The following is a 23,450-nucleotide window of genomic DNA, read 5'->3' as shown; positions in this document are numbered from 1 at the left end:
GCTATTTTGTCCTTGAAGAAGTAAATATAATGCATAACACATCTGAATATCTTTAGATCTTTCACAAATGTTATTGTGTTTAATGTTTAAAGAAGTACAAACAATTGGTTTGAGTGTATGTTCTATGTCAGAGTCACATTACAGTCAGATTATAAATAAAGGAATAGAATTTAATACAGAGCTAACCACATTTAAATGATTCCTAAGATAATGCATGTATAGAAAGAAAACCAATTGTGTCCAGCCAGGGTTCTTCAAAAATGATTGTTCTGAAGTTCTTTTATTACCAAGTTTTGTTCCTTTCTTTTTCTTAGTCTTTGTTTTATCATTAAAGAACTGCTCATCTTAAAAAAAAAAAGTACTTCTTTACTTTTATTATTACATATTGACAAAGTTGTATATATTTATGGCATGCAAAGTCAGTGTTATGATTTTTTGAGCATAATATAGAATGACTTAATTAAACTATTTAATGTATCTGTCACCTAACATTTTAACATTTTTGTGAGAACATTTGAAATTTCTCAAGCAATATTGTTTATTTCCCTAATGTCATAATATACGAATGAAATATAATGCAATGTACATAGTACATACAACTTATTATTTTGAAAAGAAGGCTCAGTGAGACAATGGCATTTGTGTAAAATATGAAGAAAAAATTTAATAGTCCAGATGGGGCAAAGCTAACTGTAAGTAATATGAACAGTAATATGAGAAATGATTACAACTTCTCAGTCTGGAACAAGACAATAATATAATAAAATAAAAGTTGTGAGGAATATATCTATATGTATATGTGTATATATATATATACACATAAATATACATGTAAATAAATATATATATTTCTGTATTTGCCTACACGCCCCACAAAAAAGCCTCCACATAAATGGCTACACAAGTACAGAGTAGAGAAATATGGTATAAATGTTGTATGTGTAAAACTCTCATGGGGAATTTAGCAACTAAAATTAAAAATATGAGTTAGTTTGTGATATGCTTCACCAGAACACACATGTACACATATACTCACGTGCTAATTGGAAACTGCATGATTTAAAAGGGGTGTGATAGTGTCATTATCCTTTGGATTAGGTAGACACACCTCAGTTGGGTCACACCTAAAATACTGGATTTAATTGAAATCTTATTCTCACCTTCATTATGGAGAAGAGAAATAGTTGCACTGGGATCATACACTTCTTTATAGTCAAATCAAAAGAATAAGATTGTTCCGTGTGGACACAGAGAACACAACTATGATCCAATACTGGGAATCATGAAGAGTGATGGGTTGGTGATAAATCTTCAGAGAAAGAGTGCCTTTCAGGAGTGAGGCCTGGTAACAAGGAAATCAGTTCCTCAGAGGTAGAGCTCAGCATCATTGGTCAGAGGCCACACTGTCTCCCCATGGGAGTGTCTATTAAGGGGCCTCCTGCTCAAAGAGGAAGCATAGAAATGAGAAGCTCTAAGGTTTCTTCTAAGACAATGTTTTCCACTGCTTTGCTATTGCCAGAACTGTGCTAAATACTTTGCATATATTAGCTTGTTTAATCTATCAGTCATGATTTGCATGTTTTCATCCCCATTTTATCACAAAGTTGACAAACTTAGAAAGAATAAATAGTTGTCCAGAATCAAATAGCCAATGAATGACTCATGGAACTAAAACTAGGTGATGCAATCCTCAAAAAGAATGATTCTTTCTGAAGGTGCTTTTATAATAAAGGAAAAGGAAGATAAAATGTAAAAAAAAAAAACAAAACAAAAAACTAAACTTTATTATGTTTTCTAGTTTTGCAAGAGGTCAGTAAAATGAAAGTATTTTTTGTACATTATTTTGATTGATAAACTAATCTTTCTTAATAGACTTGCTGTGAAAAGTGTTTCAGTTGTCATGGGTTGAGGGGAGTCTCAAAAATTAGCCAAAGGAACATATTACATTGTTTTATTTCCCTGTTCTGAAACTATGTACTTTTGGTATGGAGGAGTCACTCAGGCTTTCATTGATTTATTTAACAAATATTTATTGAACACTTACTAAAAATACACTTAACAAAGAAGATGACATGCCTGTCTTCATGGAGTTTCTATTCTAGTGGCAGAGGCAATAATCCACAAATTCACAAAATAATTTCAGTTAACAATGTGAAAATAACAATGTATATTATTTTAGGTAACAATGTATATAGTATGTATAATAAAGTAACTTTAGATAATAATGTATACAATAAAATAATTTCAGGTAGCAATGTATACAATGTTTAGGAATGTCTGTGGTATATTTAGCTACTAAGGTTGAATTTAACCCCATTTTTAAGGAGATTGTACAACTATTTTAATGTAAGATTAGAACCATATGATTAAATGCAAAGTATTTTTATTTAAAAACAACACAGATGCTTCTGCACTGTATTAAGATATATCTTTTTACATCTTGGAACTTAATAATTGAATATTTTGCCCTTTTTTCTGCTCACAGAACAATTGGAATATGAGCTACTAAGTACAACTTTTTTGATTGCTATTTTTCCATGTTTTAAGATTGAAATGTTTCTGTTCCTTGTTAGGAAGTTATGTTATCTTATCAATGAATCCAGATTAGTGCCTTCAAGAACTGGTGTGTGTTGAATCAATAAATGAAAATTGAAATAAGCCTGATTATATAATTAGTATATACAATTAAGAAATACTATAGGATGTAAATAATTTTAAGGGAATGTGTACAGAAAGGCAAACTTAGCTTCCTGTAAGTTCTTTTTCAATGTTCAATATTTTTGATTATCTACTATATTCTAGGCACCGAAGGATATGCAGAGATTAATAGGCCATAGTCTTTTTCCTCACGAAACCCACAATTTATTGTAGGGACAGATAACTACAACATCATAAGTGCAGTGATAGAGAAAATTCTTTATGGAATCAAGGGAACCTTTGAAGATAACCTGAATTGGGGGGAAGAGTTCAAAGAGGAGGTAACTTTGGGGCTAGGGTTTGATGGTTAAAGAGGTCTCCAGAAAATTCAGAGAGAACACTATGGGTAGAGAAAACAGCATTCTCAAAGCCCAGATTACTGAGTCCTCCTGTGTGACTTTTACCTACATTTTTTTGCAGTTGGTGGGAGATAAAGCATGAGATGTAAGTTGCTTGCAGGTATTGAGGTATTTGTGAACATTGGTAAAATGATGGGCTATGATTTAACAAAAACTGTGGAACATTTGAGGATTTTTAGTAGGTCACTGACACTGTCAGATCTTTAGAAGTAGTGTGGATGTGGATTTCTTTGGATACAGAGGGGAGCTGACAGAATACAGAGGCACGATAATCAGGAAACTACTTTCAGAATTAAAGTGGAGTGTAACTGAGGACTGAAAGAGAGCTGTGTGATTTCTGTGGTAGAATCAATTGTACTTGGTGATCAGTTGGTTATAAGCATTGGGGAGGGGGGCATATTGAGGATTTGTTATAATTATTTAGCTTTGGAAAATGTAAGTACAAGAGGAAGCTTTTCTTCCCTTAGTGACTATTTTGAAATTTTACTAAAAATAAAGAAGAAAAATATGAATATAAAATAATTAAGAATAAAAAATAAAATAGAAATATAAAATTTAAAAATTTGAAAAGTTTTGTTTTTTTTGGGGGGGGGGAGGGTACCAGGGATTGAACTCAGTGGCACTCAACCACTGAGCCACATCCCCAGCCCTATTTTGTATTTTATTTAGAGACAGGGCATCACTGAGTTGCTTAGTGTCTCACTTCTGCTGAGACTGGCTTTGAACTTGAGATCCTCCTGCCTCAGCCTCCTGAACCAATCAGATTACAGGTGTGCACTACTGCACCTGGTTTAAAATATATATTTTTATTAGAAAAATAATTCACCTATTCAGACTATTTTAGTATATAATTTTCATTTCCACTTTTAAAGTAAGTGGGGTTACTGGAATTCATTTAAGTCACTAATGAGTCAGCAGGTAGGAGTTTTGTCCAAAAAAAAGTTAAGGTATCATACAAAAGACAATTCATGCTTTTATCTTCAAACGCTGTGAAGAAGAATCATAAAGGGCATAGATTTAATTCAAGTGAGATCAAGACAAATGATAAATCTAAAAGATGCTAAAAGTAAGCAGGGAAAATGAAAAAAAAAAAAAAGCCACAAGTTTAAGTGAAGAAATATAATCAAAGAATTAAACCAACTTGAAATGATTGGGAAATTATATTTTGTTACAACCAATTAAAGTAAAATAATTATTTTTATTATTTTGATTCTTAATATGCTGAGATTTTATACATAACTGTTGTCTTAGGGTCTTTCACATGTTTAAATATAATGATTAAGTGGGTAAAACTATAGAGGAAATGCAAAATTATTGTCATGATTTTTCTTATATGTAATTTGTAGTAATTATTGGCATAAGTCTCTTTTCTGCCCTGAGCCATGCTGCGTGATGGAATTTTTTTCTCCATTCTTCCTGCCTCCTGCCCCACATTCCTTCCTTTCACAGATACATATCATAAAGCTATGGTGTGTCAGCTGTTTGACATACAGCAATGAATAGAAAAGACCCTTGCCCTCACAGAACTTATAATCCAGTATTCCAGTAAAGGAGACTGGAAATAATAGGACACATAAATAATTTCAGCAGTGATAAGTGTTGTCATAAAATAACCAAACCAAACGAGGTAATATCATTACCTTTCCTGTGGCAGAGAGGAAGACACATGGAAAATGCAGAATAGAAAAACATATGGCCTTATTTTGGGTGGTCAGGGAAGACTTATGGGAGATGATGAAGATGAGATTTAAGTAAGAAAGAGGATCAAATTAGGTGAAGATGAGGGAAAGGTGCAAGCTTTGTACACCCACAAAACAGCAAAGGTCTGAAGGGCCAAAGCTCAGCAGGGGAGAGTGATGGACAGCAGACATTCTAGTGCACAGCTTGCTGGCCGGAGGGAGCAATTAGCCTTTTATTCCAATGGTGTTAGAAATTGCCAGAGTGTGAAAATCAGTGAATGACATAGCCCAAGGGTAGACTGGAAAACAGTTGAGAAACTATTACGAATAGTCCAGGACTACTTCTAGATGGTTTGCTTCAGCAACTGAATGGATGGCAGGCCATTTTCTGAAAGAATATGGGTAGGAAGAGCTTTTAGGGAATTGAGAAGTTTGCTTCTGGATCTGAAACGTGAGACCTATTAGGCCTATGGAGATTTCAAGGTGGCAGAGAATGTCTGGCTAGGACTATTCCTTTGTAGTGGTAACTGCTGAATTGTTTAACAACAAAATTGCTGAAACAAAAGGTTAAAATTTTACATGGTTAATTGTTCAGTTTGTATAGGAGACAGTATAGAGAACATTCTCTACTTTGTAAAATTTATAGAATTATAATGGCACTTTGATTACAAGAAAAAGAACAGCTTAAATAGAAATAGAAGTAGGGATTTGTTAGGGAATTAGTTTCCATTCCTTTTTTTTTTTTTTTGCCATAAATATTACCTGTTTTGTGAACTCTAAGGAATCAACACTATTTAAGCTATATCTATGGACTATTTCAAAAGAGATTAAATAAGTTCCCTTAATCTCTCTCTCTCTCTCTCTCTCTCTCTCACACACACACACACACACAAACACACACACTCACACACACACACACACACACACACACACACACACACATATCCTGTGTGGCTATTCAGCCAACAAAATGAAATCCTATCATTTATGGCAATGTGGATGGAATTGGAGGATATAGTAATAAAAAGAAGCAGGAACAGAAAGATAATTTTTGCATGTTCTCACTCATGAGGAAAGTGAAGATGTTGATCTCAGAGAAGCAGAGAGTAGGATAGTGATCACTAGAGTCTGAGAAGGGGAGAGAGGAGAGAAATAGAGGTTGAATAATAGGGACCAACTTACAAGTAGGAGGAATAAATTCTACTGTTCTGTGGCATAATAAGGTGACTATAGTTTACAACAGTTTATTATATTTATAGTTTACAATAATTAAGAAATAATTTGACACAAGTTAATTGCCCCTATTTGGTACTTACACACATATACATTCATATATTTGTATTGAATTATTATACCATATCCCATAGGTGCATGCAATTATTATCTATCACTTAAAAATGAAAAACAAATTATTATTTTTATTATGTCTCAAATAGGATCTTTAATAAGGCCAAATCAAGACTAAAACCTATTCTTAAAAGAAGGCTTTATAAGTCATTAATAGTAGTATTAGTTATATTATAAAAACTGTGACTGTGAACACATATAAAAGAAGAGCAGTTTTAATGGTAAATTTTTTGTGTGAATCTCACCTAATTTCTTTTTTCTTTGCAGATTATGTATTTTAGTTCTCTGTTCCCATATGTGGTACTTATATGCTTCCTCATTAGAGCACTCCTTTTAAATGGCTCAATTGATGGTATCCGCCACATGTTTACACCTAAGGTATGTGCCATACATTTATTTAAGGTTTATCATCAGGAAAGCTTCATATTTTTTATTAAAATATTCCCACAGTTATGTGTCAGGGATAATTGTTCTAACATATAAATTAGGTTTTTAAATTATAATTATGTTAACTACTCTAGCAAAACTAAAATGTTTATGTGTCTATAATTAAATCACATGATAAATGTCCCATTTTAGTTCTAGAATAAGATTATCAGAATTTAATCCTCAAAAATTCATCTTTTAAAATTAACTTCCAATTTTCACAGTAAGTTCTAGAACTTTTCAATCTTCACTTACTCTTCCCCTTCTATTTCAATGATTCCAAAACTTTTTGTGTCCTAAATCATTCAGAAAACTAACGATAGTTATCTTCCTATCAGAAAAAATAATGAGCACATTAATTTGCTTAGAGTTTCAGGAGATTAACAGATCACCAGAAATCCATGGGGCCAGATTAAAGACCCTCCCACCTACAATCTAGAATATTGCCTTATAGAAAACTAGCATTTTCTTGTTTTCATTTTGTTTTGAAGTTTTTTTTTTTTTTTTTTTTATCTCCTGAAAAAATATTTGTAGTAGTTATCATGGAAATTTTCATAAATGCTTATACATTTCAGAAAAATTCTCACTGGACATCCTAGATGGATTGGAACTTACATTGTCATTCAACTTAGTAGAGCTGAACTCCCTGTTAGGCACAGGGAACCTGGTTATTAGAACTTGGGGACTTAATCATAACTTGCTAATTTGATTTGGCAGAAAATGAATAAATTTTGGGGTACATAGATTTTTGTTATTCACTAAAATGAAGGACTTTTCACTACGAATTTGCTGATGCTATCATAGACATAAACGTAAGAAAGTATAAAGACAGCTTCCAAAGTCGTTCAGAAGTTGGAATTTATCTGAAAGGCTAGTGTGGGCTGTGACTGGGCAGGAGGGATTAACTTCTGTGGAATTCTTTGTGTCTCCTGGCAGCTGCCTTGATAGGAGCTAAAAGCAGCTGTGTTCTTTCTGTGTCTGGTTCTGAGTTGGTATTACTCTGTAGTAGCAAAAATGCTGACATTGGTGTCTGGTTTTCTTGCCTAGTTCAAAAGTACTGTGTAATATTTAGAGCTGTTGGAACCTCTACCCAGTGAGAAACTAGAATTATAAATTTCAGCTACCATTATAATTGAAATCTGCTTCAAATGGGCCATACTTAATGAACCCAAACATTTATGTTTATAATATTGAAAAATTTTTTTCTGAGCTCAAGACAACCAAATTCCTCGTGAATTTCTGGAATCCATCCACTTTCAAAGTTGTCAATTACTTGTGACAATTCTAAACCTTTGATTTACATAAATATTTTAGAATTTGATAAAGGACTTTTACATGGCCCCATCATTGAAAACTGCAGCATAAATTAGCATTTTTAGCCTGGAGTAGGGATTACTGTTGAAGACTTAATTTTTTCACTTTTCATTGACTATTGATGAGTTGCTGTGTTAGAATATAGCATATAGAATATTATAGCTAACATAAAAATAATAGTAGTTTAAAATTACCTTTTAATTTATAATGTGTAGGGAAAAAAGTACTTAAGTACACAAAATACACTCAAACTAAATTGAAGAACGCTGAACAATGCCTTTAGTAAATAGGTATTTCCTGCCATCTAGTGGGCAAAACTGAGATAGTTGCATGTTTTTGTGACCAGCATTTATCAGACTGGTAATGCAAAATGGTTATACATATCTTAGTTGCCTGTTTATAATCACGATTGTGTTTAATGATAATATTAAATAAATTTTAGAAAATGATAAGGGCTAAAATTAATTGAAACAGTAAATCCTAACATTTGAGATAGCATGACTTTTTTTTTTTAATTTACCTATTTTCATATTTTATTTCGACCATAAAACTGCTGTGAAATCTTAAGGAGTTTTTGTAACCTTTAAAAGAATTAGATAATAGTAACAACAAGTTCATAGGTTGTTGTGAATATTAAATGAGATAAGCTCTATAGATGCCTATCAATATGTTGACCACTATAGTTTATATAGGTTATCAATTATTGAGCACTTAGAGTAGGGTCCGTAGTATTACTTCCATCTTTCTGTTGAGGAGGCTGAAACTTAGGTTGCATTATTATTAAATCATTAAATGACAGAATCAGGATCTGAAACTCCATGGAGTTCATTTCTTAACCACGTTTGATTCTGCTTTCTATAGAGTTAATTTCACTATAGAGGTAAAAAGAACAATTTAAACTTGTTACTACTGAAGTAGAACTTAGATGTCTGTTGAGGTCTATGTCAACTAATAATTGTTCTATTTAAAAGTTTTGGTTATGTCTTTGAAATAATTTGATAGTTCCCTAAGAAGTAAAGCCATAGTTAAAATACGTTTCACAGATTCAGAACATGAGAACATTGGATCTTAAAGGGTATCTTATTAATGACATTGTTGAATTTCTTCTATTCTCAGAGAAAAAGCTTTCAGGAAACTTTTGAATAAATGAATAATATCTGTGAAAATATGCAAAGTACACATAGTTCAACTTTACCAAGTCGATGATTGTTATCTGCTTCAACCACTAGATTTCCTCCAGAAGACAGAGAATGGAAGAGTATTAGGGAAATAATTATTTAACATTTATTAGTAATTTGCTTTGAAAAGAAAAAAGACACATGGGAAATAATTGAAGATAATTAATTTCTCTTTCATATGCTTCTGAAATGATTTGCTGTAAAATACTTAAAATTCCTGTATAAATAAAGAATCTGCATGTTAGTAAAGGCTCGATCGTCTTTCCTATTCATATTCTTTCATTCTTTCTTTGAAAAAGAAAAAAAATTCATGCTTAAGAACATATTACCCTCCAGATTTAAATAGGCTTTGGGTGCATAAATGTCATTGTAATTTATTTAAAAATAGAACTACTGCCATTTGATTTAATTATTTTGTAGCTGATTTCTATTCTGTTTAATTTCAAACAGCTTGAAATAATGCTGGAGCCCACGGTGTGGAGAGAAGCTGCTACTCAGGTGTTCTTTGCCTTAGGTCTGGGATTTGGAGGCGTCATTGCCTTTTCAAGCTACAACAAGAGAGACAACAACTGCCACTTTGATGCTGTTCTGGTGTCTTTCATCAATTTTTTCACTTCTGTTTTGGCGACATTGGTGGTGTTTGCAGTTCTGGGGTTCAAAGCAAATGTTGTCAATGAGAAATGCATTGCACAGTATGGATAATCAATTTCCATTAGCTTTTGATGGCATAATTGTACACAAAATATGTGGCAAAGAGCCTGTGTGCTCATTCACATGTTGTTCTGTTTTTCAGAAATTCTGAGATGATCATAAAATTTTTGAAAATGGGAAACATTAGTCAGGATATTATTCCCCATCATATCAACCTTTCCCACGTTACTGCAGAGGATTATCACTTGGTCTATGATATCATTCAGAAAGTGAAAGAAGAAGAGTTTTCTGTTCTTCATCTCAACTCCTGCCAAATCAAAGATGAGCTTAATAAAGTTAGTAGGTCGTGTTTGAGCAATAGAATAATTATCATTCTGTTAAAATGTGCATCATCTAGCAGATTTTTTTTTTCCAGAAAATGGTCTTTTAAATGCACAGGGAAGATCATGCTGTTACAAAATTTGAATGCTTCATTGCCTCACATCATGAAGATATACTTTATTTTAAAAAGCCATTTCATTCTTTTACATAGGATAATAGTGTTTGATTCATTCTGTTATTTTTTCCTTCCCCCCATGCCTCCCACCCCGCTTTTCCCTCTATACAGTTCCTCTTTCCTCCATTTTTACCTCCTTCCCACCCCCCACTATGTGTCATCATCCACTGATCAGGGAGATCATTCATCCTTTGGATTTTTGAGATTGGCTTAACTCACTTAGAATGATATTCTCCAATTTCATCCATATGCCTGCAAATGCCATAATTTTATTCTTCTTTATGGCTGAGTAATATTCCATTTTTTGAATATATATATATATATCTCACAGTTTCTTTATCCATTCATCAATTGAAGGGCATCTAGGTTGGTTCCACAATCTGGCTATTGTGAATTGATCAGCTATGAACATCGATGTGGCTGTATCTCTATAGTATGCTGATTTTAAGTCCTTTGGGTATAGGCCAAGGAGTGGGAGAGCTGGGTCAAATGGTGTGCTTTTCCTTCATGTACAAACAGAGAAACGGTATGTATCCCATTTGTGTACAATAAAATAAATTAAAAAAAAAGAAATGAAATCTAAAAATAACAAGATTGTCAATACTGAATCACTGATAAAACCTTTAAAACTTACATTGTAGAACACATTCGATCTCTGTTTCTTTGAGGGGAATGGCTTATTTCACTAGGGATGATGGTCTCCTGATCCATCGTTTTCTGCACATGTTATAAATAAGGTCATTCTTCCTAATGGCTGAGTAATACTCCATTGTGTACATATACCACATTTTTTTCCATTCATCTGTTGAAGGGCACCTAAGTTGACTCATAACTGAAATTGTTTTTTATTTAAAAATCATAAATTTACATAGGGCAATGTTGCTTGATTCATTGTTATTTTTTCCCTTCCCCCCACCCCTCCCATTCCTCTTTTCCCTCTATACAGTCCTTCCTTCCTCCATTCTTACCACCCTCCTTATCCCTAACCCTAAACCTAACCCTAACCCTAATGCTAACCCCTCCTACCCCCCATTATATGTCCTCATCCGCTTATCAGTGAGATCATTCGTCCTTTAGTTTTTTGAGATTAGCTTATCTCACTTAGCATGATATTCTCCAATTTCATCCATTTGCCTGCAAAGGCCATAATTTTATCATTCTTCATGGCGGAGTAATATTCCATTGTATACATATGCCACAGTTTCTTTATCCATTCATCAACTGAAGGGCATCTAGGTTGGTTCCACAATCTGGCTATTGTGAATTGAGCAGCTATGAACATTGATGTGGCTGTATCTCTGTAGTGTGCTGATTTTAAGTCCTTTGGGTATAGGCCAAGGAGTGGGATAGCTGGGTCAAATGGTGGGTCCATTCCAAGCTTTAAGGTACACTCATACATTGCTGGTGGAGTTGCAAATTAGTGCAGCCATTCTGGAAAGCAGTTTGGAGATTTCCTTCCCTTTCTAAGGTGATATTGCTCTGTACTAATGTTGCATTTTTTTCTGTATTTTTCAGGCGGTTCAAGGAACTGGTTTAGCTTTTATTGCCTTCACAGAAGCAATGACACATTTCCCTGCATCTCCCTTCTGGTCAGTGATGTTTTTCCTCATGCTTATAAATTTAGGGCTTGGCAGCATGTTTGGGACCATTGAAGGGATCATCACACCAATTGTGGATACTTTCAAAGTGAGGAAGGAAATTCTTACTGGTGAGTTTTTATGCATTTGGCTTTTCATTGAACTGATAGAGGTCATTTTATTCTTGGTGAGAGATTTAGAGATGAGAACTGCAAAGTGTTTGGCTTTAGATTTATTAATATCCACTGACATTTTTATTTTAATATATACTTTCTATAATAAGAATATGTTTAATATAGATTATATTTAATTCTTCATTAATAAATATTTATGTTGCTATTTATTAATAGTAGTGCCGGGCTGGGGTTGTGGCTCAGAGGTAGAGCCTGGAATGTGGGAGGCACTGGGTTCAATTCTCAGCACTGCATATAAATTAATAAAGTCCATTGACAACTAAAAAATTATTTTAAAAAATAGTAGTGCCATTAACATAAATTACTAAGACTAGAACAAAATCATGGATATCCATGAATAATTTTGTATACAAGTCAAATAATTATAACTAGACTAGTTTAGATTGAATAATCCTCAACCAAAAGTACCTGTTTGAAAATGATAAGTCCAAATCCAGTACTTATATACAACAATTGCAATTTACTAGCAGTTAATATCTCTAGGTAAGAAGAAAATAAAAGTTTATCAATATTGTAAATATGACCATGTTGAATGTTAATATGATTATTAAAGTATCAGTTCTTTACTGCATTATCCTTGCATTTGAGAAACATAAAGACTATGAGAAGTCACAAGACAAAGATATAAAAAATCCTTTTCTCCAAAAAAAGTAGTACTAACATTAAAATTAAATAAAACTTGTATCATTGTAATGTACTCATAGCTTAATGGAGATGTTATAATAATAATTCAGAAGAAGCTAAGTGATGTAGGTACATTATGGAACTTTGGAGAAAAAGATGGCACTTAAATTGGAAAGGGAGAGCATCTTCCTAGGGGTCACAAGATAGCTTTAGTAAACATATATAAATGAAGATAAAGGAACCAGTAAGGAACCTAGCCATGACCATATAGGAGCAGTACTGGCAAGTGATGTAGAATAAAATTGTAAAGAGACACACAGGTGATTTTGCATACTGGGTGGTGGTGCACAAATTTCCCAAGGCCACCATTTTTTTTGGCTTGAACAATTTAGTCATAATTTATGTATAAATAACTCACTTGCTGCTTTAAGTATGTGGAACATGTGTATGTATATGTGTGAGCAAAGCAATTTAATTTCAGCAGTTCGTTAAACATTTATACATATAAGTCCTGCACTTAGCTGAACAAAAAAGTGATGGACTTCTTTTTTTTTTCAGACTTCTTTATTTTCTCCCAGAAAGCCATTAGTACTTCTGAATATCAATAGCCTACCTGATAAACAGTTTAAAAAAGTCATCTTTACAGTTTTGTCTTTGTCACCCCCATACCAACCACTCCTTCTTATAGTTGGGAGCATGCAAAACTAAGGGAAAAGTAACTCGTAGAGGGGAAAGCACAAGGGACAGTCTTTGCTGATTCCCAGTGGATGATTTATTTGGAAAGAGCAAAGGAAAATGCACTCTCTTCCCCATTTCCTGTCTGTTGGGGTCATATTTATATTTCAAGCCATATTTGAACTCTGAAATGTTACCTCATCACCTTTGTTAGGTATGTTTTTTCTTCTTTAGTAGGACATAGTATAGGGATATGGGAATCAGTCATTATTTTTTCCTTTACATCACCACCACCACCACCAAGTGGAGGGGGTGGGAAGCAAGAGAAAGAGAATAAAGAGTCTAACAAGAATTTGGAAATTTGGGAATATTGTATAGATTCCAAAAGAGTCTCAAAGTTTTTACATTAACTATAACTGTTTAGAAGCTTATGTATATGTTTCTTAAATATTACTGGGAAAGCTTCTTCTAGATGGTTTTTTCCTTAGTTATTTGGATAATCAGATCACTCAACTCTGTCATCTTCAGTTTCCAAATAAACTGGTTCAGACAAGATAAATATATAAATATGAGTTGGTGCCGAGGTGAGTTCTAGTCAGATTTTCCCACTTATGCTTTAAAGGGAACTATATTTTGAAAAATCCAGTGCAAAATACATGGGTTTTAAAATCATATGGTAAGCCACATTAGACTCCTTATTAATTTAAAACTTTCATATAGATTTCAAAACTATAGAACCTTACTAAAGGTAGGAAGACCTATGAGGGTATGCTGCCTTAAAGGTCACTTTGCTATTAATAATAGAATTAGATTAGGGAAATTTATTCTTTTAAAATTTTCTCTCAATTTTGCCTTATATATTATTTGTGCTTGGTGATGAGTTCCCTCAGACCTGGGGAGGTGAGTAATTGTTTTATAGTGAATTGATATTACAACTCAGGCTAATCCCAGGTAACCTAACTCCCAACATGTAACATTCCTATAACAAATTGTGGAGGTTGAAAATTATTCTTTGGATATAATAATTAATAATGAAGCTTAAAAGATTTGGCTTTGAGTGGGGGCTCATTACTTTTTCCCATTTATTCCTTTCCTCCAGTTATCTGTTGTCTTCTGGCATTTTGTATTGGCCTAATATTTGTGCAACGCTCTGGAAATTACTTTGTTACAATGTTTGACGATTATTCTGCTACATTGCCTTTGCTAATTGTAGTCATTCTGGAGAATATTGCTGTAAGCTTTGTTTATGGCATAGATAAGTAAGTATGTTTGCTTTTATGGTTTCATTTTTCATCTCTAGTTTGAAAACACCAATTACCAATACCTATTTCATTTAGAAGGGTGAGAAATGAATAGAGGGAAAATCCTTTACAAAATCAAATCTTTTACAGCCTCTTGTTTCAACAATTTTAGTAATATTTACTTCTCTCTTAGATGAGTATTTAGAATTGTGTAAATACAATATCATCGAGAAGTCTGGAACTTCAATTTAATTCTGATTATCAAACTAAAACCCAAGAGCTAGGGATTGTTAACTTTGTTCCAAGAACCTTAAGTTATTTTGGGTTACTATTGCTATCTGCAGTTCACAGATGAGGAAAATTGGGCTTTCAGATAACACCAAGTGACTAGGTCATCACACACCAGGACAATAGCCAATCTGGAATTCAAAGTCATTTCTGTTTAATCTAGTAGCTATCTTCTAATTATTGTGCTAACCTATATTATGAGAGAACTGTTTGTGTCCTAATGCTGTATTTAGGATGATGATTTTGGTAAGTGATATATCCTGTTCTGTGTTATATATGTGAGATTTGTTGCACCCAAACTTCATATGGAGTCATTATTTGAATTCACTGTGTACCCAAAGCTCCTAACTATGTACCTGTGTTGTGAAAAATATATATAGTTGATGTGAAATGAAGCATTAGATTAATCTCAGAAGACACGTATCTTTTACACCTTCGGCCCATACATTTTAAAGTCATTGCCTCTAATTAACATATATAGACTGAGAGGGAATAAGATTTTCAGGTTATAAAAACCTGTGTAAAGTAGGAAGGAGTGCATGTTAAGTGAAGAGCAGAGTCCTCTTAACTGACATTAAGAACATTACTGATATTTAATGAGTTGTGACAAAGCTTAAAGAATTTTTTTTTAATTGTCAAAAGCTCCAGGCCAGGAAAAACAGGAAGACTACATTTAATGGTCTTATACTGATTATAAATAGCAATGATAGAGATGTGTGACATTCACTGACTTTTATGCCTCATAAAAACACTATATGAAATGCAAATAAGCCTATGAAAAGATGCTTTATATTATATGTCACCAGAGAAATGCAAATTAAAACAATTTGGGATACTACTCTGCTCTTACTAAGATGGCCAACACCCAGAAAACTGACAACACAAAATGCTGGTGACGATAAGAACAGCAGGAACTCTCACTCATTGCTGGTGGGAATGCAAAATAATGCAATCATTTAGAAGGCCTTTGGGCAGTTTGTAACAAAACTGAAGATACTCTTCTTATATGGTTCAGATCTCTCCATCTTCAAAGGTCATATTTTGTCTTAAGAGCAGTATAAAATTCTCATTTAATTACTTTCTCCTGCCTTATGACTCTGGAGCAACTTTATATTTTTCCTGTTCACCTTCAACAATTCCATGAGTTCAGTTCTGCTCAATTTCCTCTGCCACTCTTACCTATATTTCTTTGGACAGGATTGAAAGAAAGTAGGCAATCAAAACCTAAATGTCTGAGACAGCCAGTAATTCAAATGCAGAGAAAAAAAATGTTGGAGCATAGCAATTTATTGATCAGGAAAAAAACATGAGGAATATGAAATGAATAGGAGAATGCTCTGGAGTCAAAAATGGTGGCAGCAGTTTTGTTGTTGTTGTTGTTTTTAATTTTAAAATATCTTCAAATAGGGCATGTATGCAATAAGGTATTTTCATGAACATTCAAATATGAAAACGTAGGGCAAAAGTCTGCCATTTACAGGACCTGGTGGTATCCCATCAGTGGGACTGACTACAGAGGGTATGCAGCTGGGTTTCTGATACTTCCCCAGTCATCAGCAGCTCCTCCCTGCTGAGTGTGACTTGCTACTCTGAAGACATGGACTAAACTGGGAGAAATGTCATAGGTTCCTTGCTCTAATTTCAAAAATTACAAAGGGATAAAGTCAATAAAGTCATCAATGCTGGAGCAAAACCTCTTGAAACTAACAAACCAAAGTTTCCTCTCAAGACCAAACTCGGCACTGGAGAGAACATGATGGAATCAAAATCCTCGTTTAATAGGGTGATGTAAAAAAGAAAGTGAAGATAAACATGAGGCAGAGAGCAGAGGCAGTAGATTTGAGGCATTGTAAAGCCAATCTTGGATTATTTTGCAGAAAAGGGGGAAATATACTAGTCTTGCCTTGTCAAAAATACAAGAAAATTTCTTTCAAAGGTGGTTGAGTCTTAAGAGCAGTTGTTTTAAGGTAGTGGGGAGAAAAGGAGTAGAATGATTATCCCTGCAGACAACAAAAAGCACAGAGAAAAAGTAATGATAAACTAGTGCTATTTCAAAACAAACTAAAATAATTTTTCCAAGTGGGTAGATGATATAAAAGGTCAGGATAATATCAGAATTATTTAAAATTTCAATAATGGTAGCAAAAAGGAAGATTTGAAACAGAGATGTGGAACTCAGGGAATAATTGTGAATAAAATGAAAACACTTTAGAAATGTACACCAAATTAAAAGGAACATAAAACTGTAAGCACAACATTAATTCTATGAGAAATAGGCAATAGCAAAGAGGAGTATATTTTTAAATAAAGAAGAAATAATGAAGGGCCAGGTGGTGGCACCTGTCTGTAATCTCAGCTACTCGAGAGGTTAAGGAGTAGGAGCCCAAGTTTAAGACCAGCCAGACCAATTTAGTGACATCCTTTCTTAAAATAAAAGATAAAAAGGGCAAAGGATGTAGCTCACTGGTTGAGTTCCTCTGAGTTCAATCCCCAATACTGCCAAAAACACAAAGGAAGGATTAAAGATAAAAAAGAAAGAACGAACGATTTAAAAAAACAAATAGAAATTATTGTTAAAAGGAAAGCTAACTCAAATACACACACACATAAAAATTATTTGCCAGAACAAATATAAAGCTATAATTCAAGAAAATTATCTGTAATAAGTGACAATTTGAATGTTGTTGAGTGTTTTTTCATAGTGTTGGAAAATAGGCATAATGGCCGGCACCAAGTCACAATCTAGATTATAAAAAAAAAAAGAAAAAAAAAAAAAGGATCATCCATGCTAAAACAAGACAAAAAATAAGACAGCAAAATCATTTCTCAGAGAAAAATCTGAGTGTCCACAGACTTTCTGGAACAATATGGTGTGGTTTGAGTTATCTATGATATGATATTAAAGGAAAGAAAAATCTACTTTTAATCAGTCAAATTGATATTCTAGTATGGTGACCACCGATAACTGCGAACATGCATTGTTATTATGATCCCTATAAAGAATCTATCTAGCTTTATTAGTTGTATAAAGGAAAAGAGACTATTATGTAATGGCTCTGTGCTCTGTGTCTTGACTGCCTTGCCATCAAACACCTTGGGTGAATTTTACTTCATATTTTGTCTTAAGAGTAGTATAAAATCCTCATTTAATTACTTTCCCCTGCCTTACTTCAGGTAGACTATACCTCAGTAACCTGCCTTTAAAAAAAAAACAAAATACCCCCAAACAACAACAACAACAACTGCAACAACTACATCAAGAACACCTTGTCCAATCATGTCTCTAGGTCCAACTATATTTTACAAGAAATAGGATCATATGTACTTGTGAACAACATTGTGGTGAGACTGGGAGACTGTGGGCAAAGAACCCAGCTGACTTGACAGAAAAAGGGAAGAAACACAAAGATAGAAGAAACTTAGAATTAAACAGACTTGAGAGATTTGAGAGATATATCATCTAGTTACAATGTGAGCCTTCTTTGAATTCAAGCAGACTGTGCATAGGAGAGAGAGTTCAGAAAATGTGAATACCAATTAGGGATATTTGATAATAGCAAGGAGTTATTACTATGTGAAACTAATATAAAGGTTTTTAATGTACTGCAAATATTGTGCTCATAAAATAGAAAGTTATTTATAGGAGGAAACTTTTTAATAACTTGCTTAAAAGGATTTTCACTGAACAAGAATTGTAGTACTTAACTGGTTTCATTTTACTTTATAAATTTTCTTAATTTATAAGTCATCTTCTAATATGAATTTTTGACTTACTATAAAAGGTTACAAGGTATTCATGGTTAAATCTTGGTCAAACATTGATATAGTGCACATTTTCAGTTATAATTATGTTAACTTGAGGAATAATTAAATATTTTCTTTTTATTCAGGTTTATAGAAGACCTAAAAGATATGCTTGGCTTTGCTCCCAGCAGATACTACTACTATATGTGGAAATATATTTCTCCTCTAATGTTATTGTCTTTGCTAATAGCTAGCATTGTGAACATGGGGTTAAGTCCTCCTGGCTACAATGCATGGATTGAAGAGAAGGTAAAACACAAAATACAGAAGTTTGGTTTTAAGAAAAGGTCTATATGAAGCCACCTTAGAGATTGTCATTTGTTGTTTTCTTCATAGTATCGTTTGGTGTTTAATGGTATTCCTTTTGTTCATGAATCATGAGATTTATGTTACGTGCCCTGAGCTTCCATGGTTGTTTTTATACATCATGAATCTCTTTAGCACTTGGGAATCGCTGACTTGTCCTCATTAAAGAAAATGCTTTCATCTTGACATTGATGAACTAATAAAGATTAGGCTTTAACTCCAGAAAACATGTTAATCAAACCTCTGGAAATATTTTTTATATGCTTTTATTAAGTTGTATCTCAGACATTATATAATAATTGAAATACACACTAGCCAGATAAGTATAATCTAAATAACTAAATATTGAAGTATTATTATAACCGATTTCTATTGGCAATGACTCTTTGCATTTGTTTTCAAGGTGATTAACTACATATTAATATAATCATCAGATATATATTAACTGTTCTAAAATCAGGGTGCTTATTTTTCTAAGATAATTCTGTCCTTTTACTATGTTATGGCCAATAATTATATAATAATAACCATGTCATAACTGAGACATGATCAAGCCTGCCATTGGTACTAAAACCTTTGGGATCAGATGTGCTTGAAATTTTAGGTTTTTAGATTTTAGAAAGATAACTTGGCACATGCTACAGGTTATCTATTAGTAACAAACTCATCTATAACTTAATGACTGAAAGCTATGGTGATTTATTAGTTTTTAGGCTTCTGTGGGTGAGCTGGACAGTTTTCTTTTATTTCATTTTGGTCTTTGGTTAACTCATACAGTTGTGTTCAGGTTGGAGAGCCTCTCTTAGTGGTCTTTCATTCTTGCCTTTCCCCAAGCATTATGAACTCAGGGCAGCGATCTATGAAACAGAAGCAAAAATTGCAAGCCTTTAAACTTGGAAGTTTCTGAATGTCACTCCCACCACTTTGTATCACATAAAGCAAGTTACAAACTAGCCCAGATTTCTTTGCTTATGAATTTGAGACAAATACAGTTTTTTAATGTATGTTCGTATTAGAATATTAAGAATATATTTATATATATATATTTTGTTTGTTTGTTTGTTTTCACAGGCATCTGAAGAATTTCTGAGCTATCCCATGTGGGGAATGGTTGTCTGTATCTCTCTAATGGTCCTGGCAATACTTCCTGTCCCAGTAGTCTTCATTGTTCGTCGATGCAACCTCATAGACGATAGTTCTGGTAACTTAGCATCTGTGACCTATAAGAGAGGAAGGGTCCTGAAAGAGCCTGTAAACTTAGAGGGAGACGATGCAAGTCTCATCCATGGAAAGATATCAAGTGAAATGTCATCTCCAAATTTTGGTAAAAATATTTATCGAAAACAGAGTGGATCACCAACTCTGGATACAGCTCCCAATGGACGTTATGGAATAGGTTACTTGATGGCAGATATGCCAGATATGCCAGATATGCCAGAATCTGACTTGTAGCTGGATGGAAACAGCGGGCTGTACTTGGTTCATTTATCAATGAACATTGGCTCTACTAAGAGAAGCCTTGGGCTTCACTTACCAGAGGGCGCTCTCAGGTGTTCCGGGGCTGTGATCTTTAATCCTAACAGTATGCATCAGTTCAGCTAGAGCATTTCTTTGGATTCTTTGGTTTACATTTGTGCAGAAAGGATTACAGACAAAGCTTACAATGACTGAGGCCCATGTATGTCAGGATTTTTTTAAAGTACTTTTGGTGTATATCAAGTATTTCTATCTCTAAAAAAACAGGTGTTACCTCAGTTTCTAATAACTTCTGGATTTAATAGTATTGGCAATTCAAAAATCGTATACCTTCAAATTTCTAGGTTTGCCTTCAGGGTAACTCCAGTATCACAATGAGCAGTTATGTAAGTTGGTGTCTCTCTGCACATTTCCATGAATATACTGTGTAGATAGGCTGTACTTATTTTGGTAGCATTGATACCTTCTTAGGCACTTAGTTGAAGAAAACTGCAAAATATTTTCTTATGTAATAGCTGTATAGAGCAATAGTATCAAAGAGCGAGAAGGCACTAATGCTGGGATGAAAGGTCAGATTTAGAGGTGACTGAAGATCATGTGGGTGATGGCTGTATATTTTGTGTAAAATATATGTGTGAAAATGATCCAAGAATGAGTCACTCAGCACTCTCAAGAATCATGCAGACTCTGCATTTTTTCTTATGCCGTGTGCCTAAAAACCTACTTGATATTTATTGTGGTTTCAAGATTACTCATAGTATATTTATATAATATACTTGCAATGTATATAGATGTATATTGGTACTCTTAAGTACTGATTTGAAAACTTGAAGCAAGATGGCATTTTATTTCATATATTTCTGTTTTGCTTCTGTTTTATGCAAATAAAAATCCTTTTTTAAGTGATTGTTAAAATTGTATGGCATTCAACTTTAATCTACAAATAAACAAAGTTTAAAAATGGTGTTTGTTTTTCACATTGATTTTCCTTGTATCTCCTGGACTGGATTATCTTCCGTTTCATAATAATTGGACATTGCATTCCACATAGAAGTAATAAATTACTTAATAGAGCTACAATCACTTTAGGGACAGAGGAACAATAGAGAGACAATGTTTTAATATAATCTCACGAGTTTTGAAAAATACTTATAGCCTCCCAGGAAATCATGTGTACCACAGAGTCAGTTCTTGCTCCTTCAATAACTGTCTCTGAAGTTAAAATGTTGTGAGTTTTGAGAGATAATGTTCTTATTTATATAACAGTTAAAGCAGAGAAACCTAATATGTAGCAAAATTTCAGGAAATAAACACAAAATTATTGTCTATGGTCCTCAGGCTTTACAGTTTATATCTCTGCACCTATTCATCTCACATAATTGCAAGCTTGTTTCTTTTGTCCTAATTCTTCCCATTTCCTCACATCCCCCCACCCATAACTCATTGTTCTACTCCGTTTCATCATACGTGGCTTTTTAAAGATTTCACATGTAAGCAAGATCCTGCAGTATTTGTCTTTCTGTATCTGCTTTATTCCACTTAGCATATCCTTCAGGTTTAGTCTGTGTGGTTGCAAATGGTTATATCTTCTTTTCTAAGCTGAACAATATTCCATTGTATGTATATATTCCAATTTCTTTATCCATTCATCCCTTGATGGACATTTAGGTTGTTCACATTCTTGGCTATAGTGAATATTGCTGCAGGGAATGTGGGAACAGAGAGATTTCTACAAGGTGTTGGTTTTATTTCCTTTTGGTATATAGTCAACAGTCTGGGTACCTGCCTTGAACTAGGAAATAGATCTCCACCTTTTCGTTTACAGAAAAATAGTGTGAAGAATTTAGGAATAATATTTTTGACATAGAAGAAAATTGAAATCCCTTCTAATGTTCTCTCTTGGCAGAGGAGGAAAGAATTCTAGGAGACTTGAACAAGGTCCTCTCCTTTTTGCTTCTTTTTTTTTTGGAAAGGATGATTTTATTTCCATCCTGAATGATTATCATACCATTATTTAAACATGTCCAAAAAAATCCTGACATAATTTAAACTGAAGGCACAGAACAAATCAAAACATTTAACTGTAAAAGATTAAATGAGAAAATGCAAATATTTCCACAGTAGCAATAAATTATGAACAAGTTTCCATCACCAAATATCATTCTGACCAAAAGCAACATAGTCTTTTCACATGAAATCTTGGAGTCAGCTCCTCAGCTATTCTTTCAGTTGATTTGTTCACCCTTTGTTTTAACATCTATTAACTAAAAATATACTTTATTCTTAGTAGTAAGTGGAGAATCATTTTAATTATGGTATTAAATGCTATCCATCTTTTCATTTACTTCCCTTACCAATGCAGCCCCTAATGTGCCCTTTCTCAGGCACTGTAAGTATCTAATTAATAAATAGTTGTTTGAAGCATCTTTCTTTGAACTCTAAAATTTGAGGCTACTTGTCTTTATGCAACTTTCCTCTGCTTCTATACACTCTGGTCCAATTCTGCACCAAACGAACACAGCCCAAAATTGTTTATGCTTTACAAAAGAAAAGGAGTCTTGGGAGTGGCAGGAAGTCTAATTCAGTGTTCAGAGTGGAATAAAAACGTGAGAAAGAAAATTCACCCACCCTTAGACATGAAAGTCATGGGAGGAGACCAGCAGCTTGATGCAACGGGGTGACAGATACAGTTTCATGAAAGTATATTTGCTTTTCCACATATTTGTGTTTACGTGCCCTTTTAAAATTTATTTTTCAGTTCTTAAAAATTTATCTTCAATTGGTACATAACAAGCACACTTATGAAATATACTGTAATAACTTGATAAAATGTGTGATGTATTCAATGAGGCTAATTAATACTTCCATCTCCTTAGAAAGTTATCATTTCTTGTGTTTGGAGCCTACAAACTGCTCTCTTCAAGTCCTTTATAAAATTTATAATAAGGTGGAAGCTATTATCACCCTACTGTGCTGCAGAATATTAGAACTTACCTTTCCTATATAACTGCATTTTGTACTTTTATCCAAGGAACTTCTCTTTCCCCACCTCCTGCCCTCTCTACTGTCTAGCAATTACTATTCTACTGTCTTCTACGAGATCAACTTTTTTAGCTTC

General features: G+C 33.5%; 1 protein-coding gene across 2 annotated transcripts in view; it reads left to right on the top strand.

The window, feature by feature from the left end:
* Nucleotides 1-21,297, top strand: part of SLC6A15 (solute carrier family 6 member 15) — a 53,595-nt gene extending 32,298 nt beyond the window's left edge. For both annotated transcript variants that reach the window (XM_079141187.1, XM_079141188.1), the window contains exons 6-12: nt 6,350-6,460; nt 9,451-9,692; nt 9,794-9,986; nt 11,663-11,855; nt 14,317-14,476; nt 18,637-18,799; nt 19,928-21,297. In XM_079141187.1, coding sequence (XP_078997313.1) covers nt 6,350-6,460; nt 9,451-9,692; nt 9,794-9,986; nt 11,663-11,855; nt 14,317-14,476; nt 18,637-18,799; nt 19,928-20,308 — 1,443 coding nt within the window. In that variant the 3' untranslated portion in view covers nt 20,309-21,297. The remainder of the gene's footprint in view (nt 1-6,349; nt 6,461-9,450; nt 9,693-9,793; nt 9,987-11,662; nt 11,856-14,316; nt 14,477-18,636; nt 18,800-19,927) is intronic.
* The last annotated feature ends 2,153 nt before the right edge of the window (nt 21,298-23,450 follow it).

This window comes from Sciurus vulgaris, assembly GCF_902686455.1.
Source record: "Sciurus vulgaris genome assembly, chromosome: 5".
Classification (NCBI taxonomy): Eukaryota; Metazoa; Chordata; class Mammalia; order Rodentia; family Sciuridae; genus Sciurus; species Sciurus vulgaris.
The sequence above is the reverse complement of the archived record's forward strand: the minus strand, read 5'-3'. Positions and strand labels throughout refer to the sequence as shown.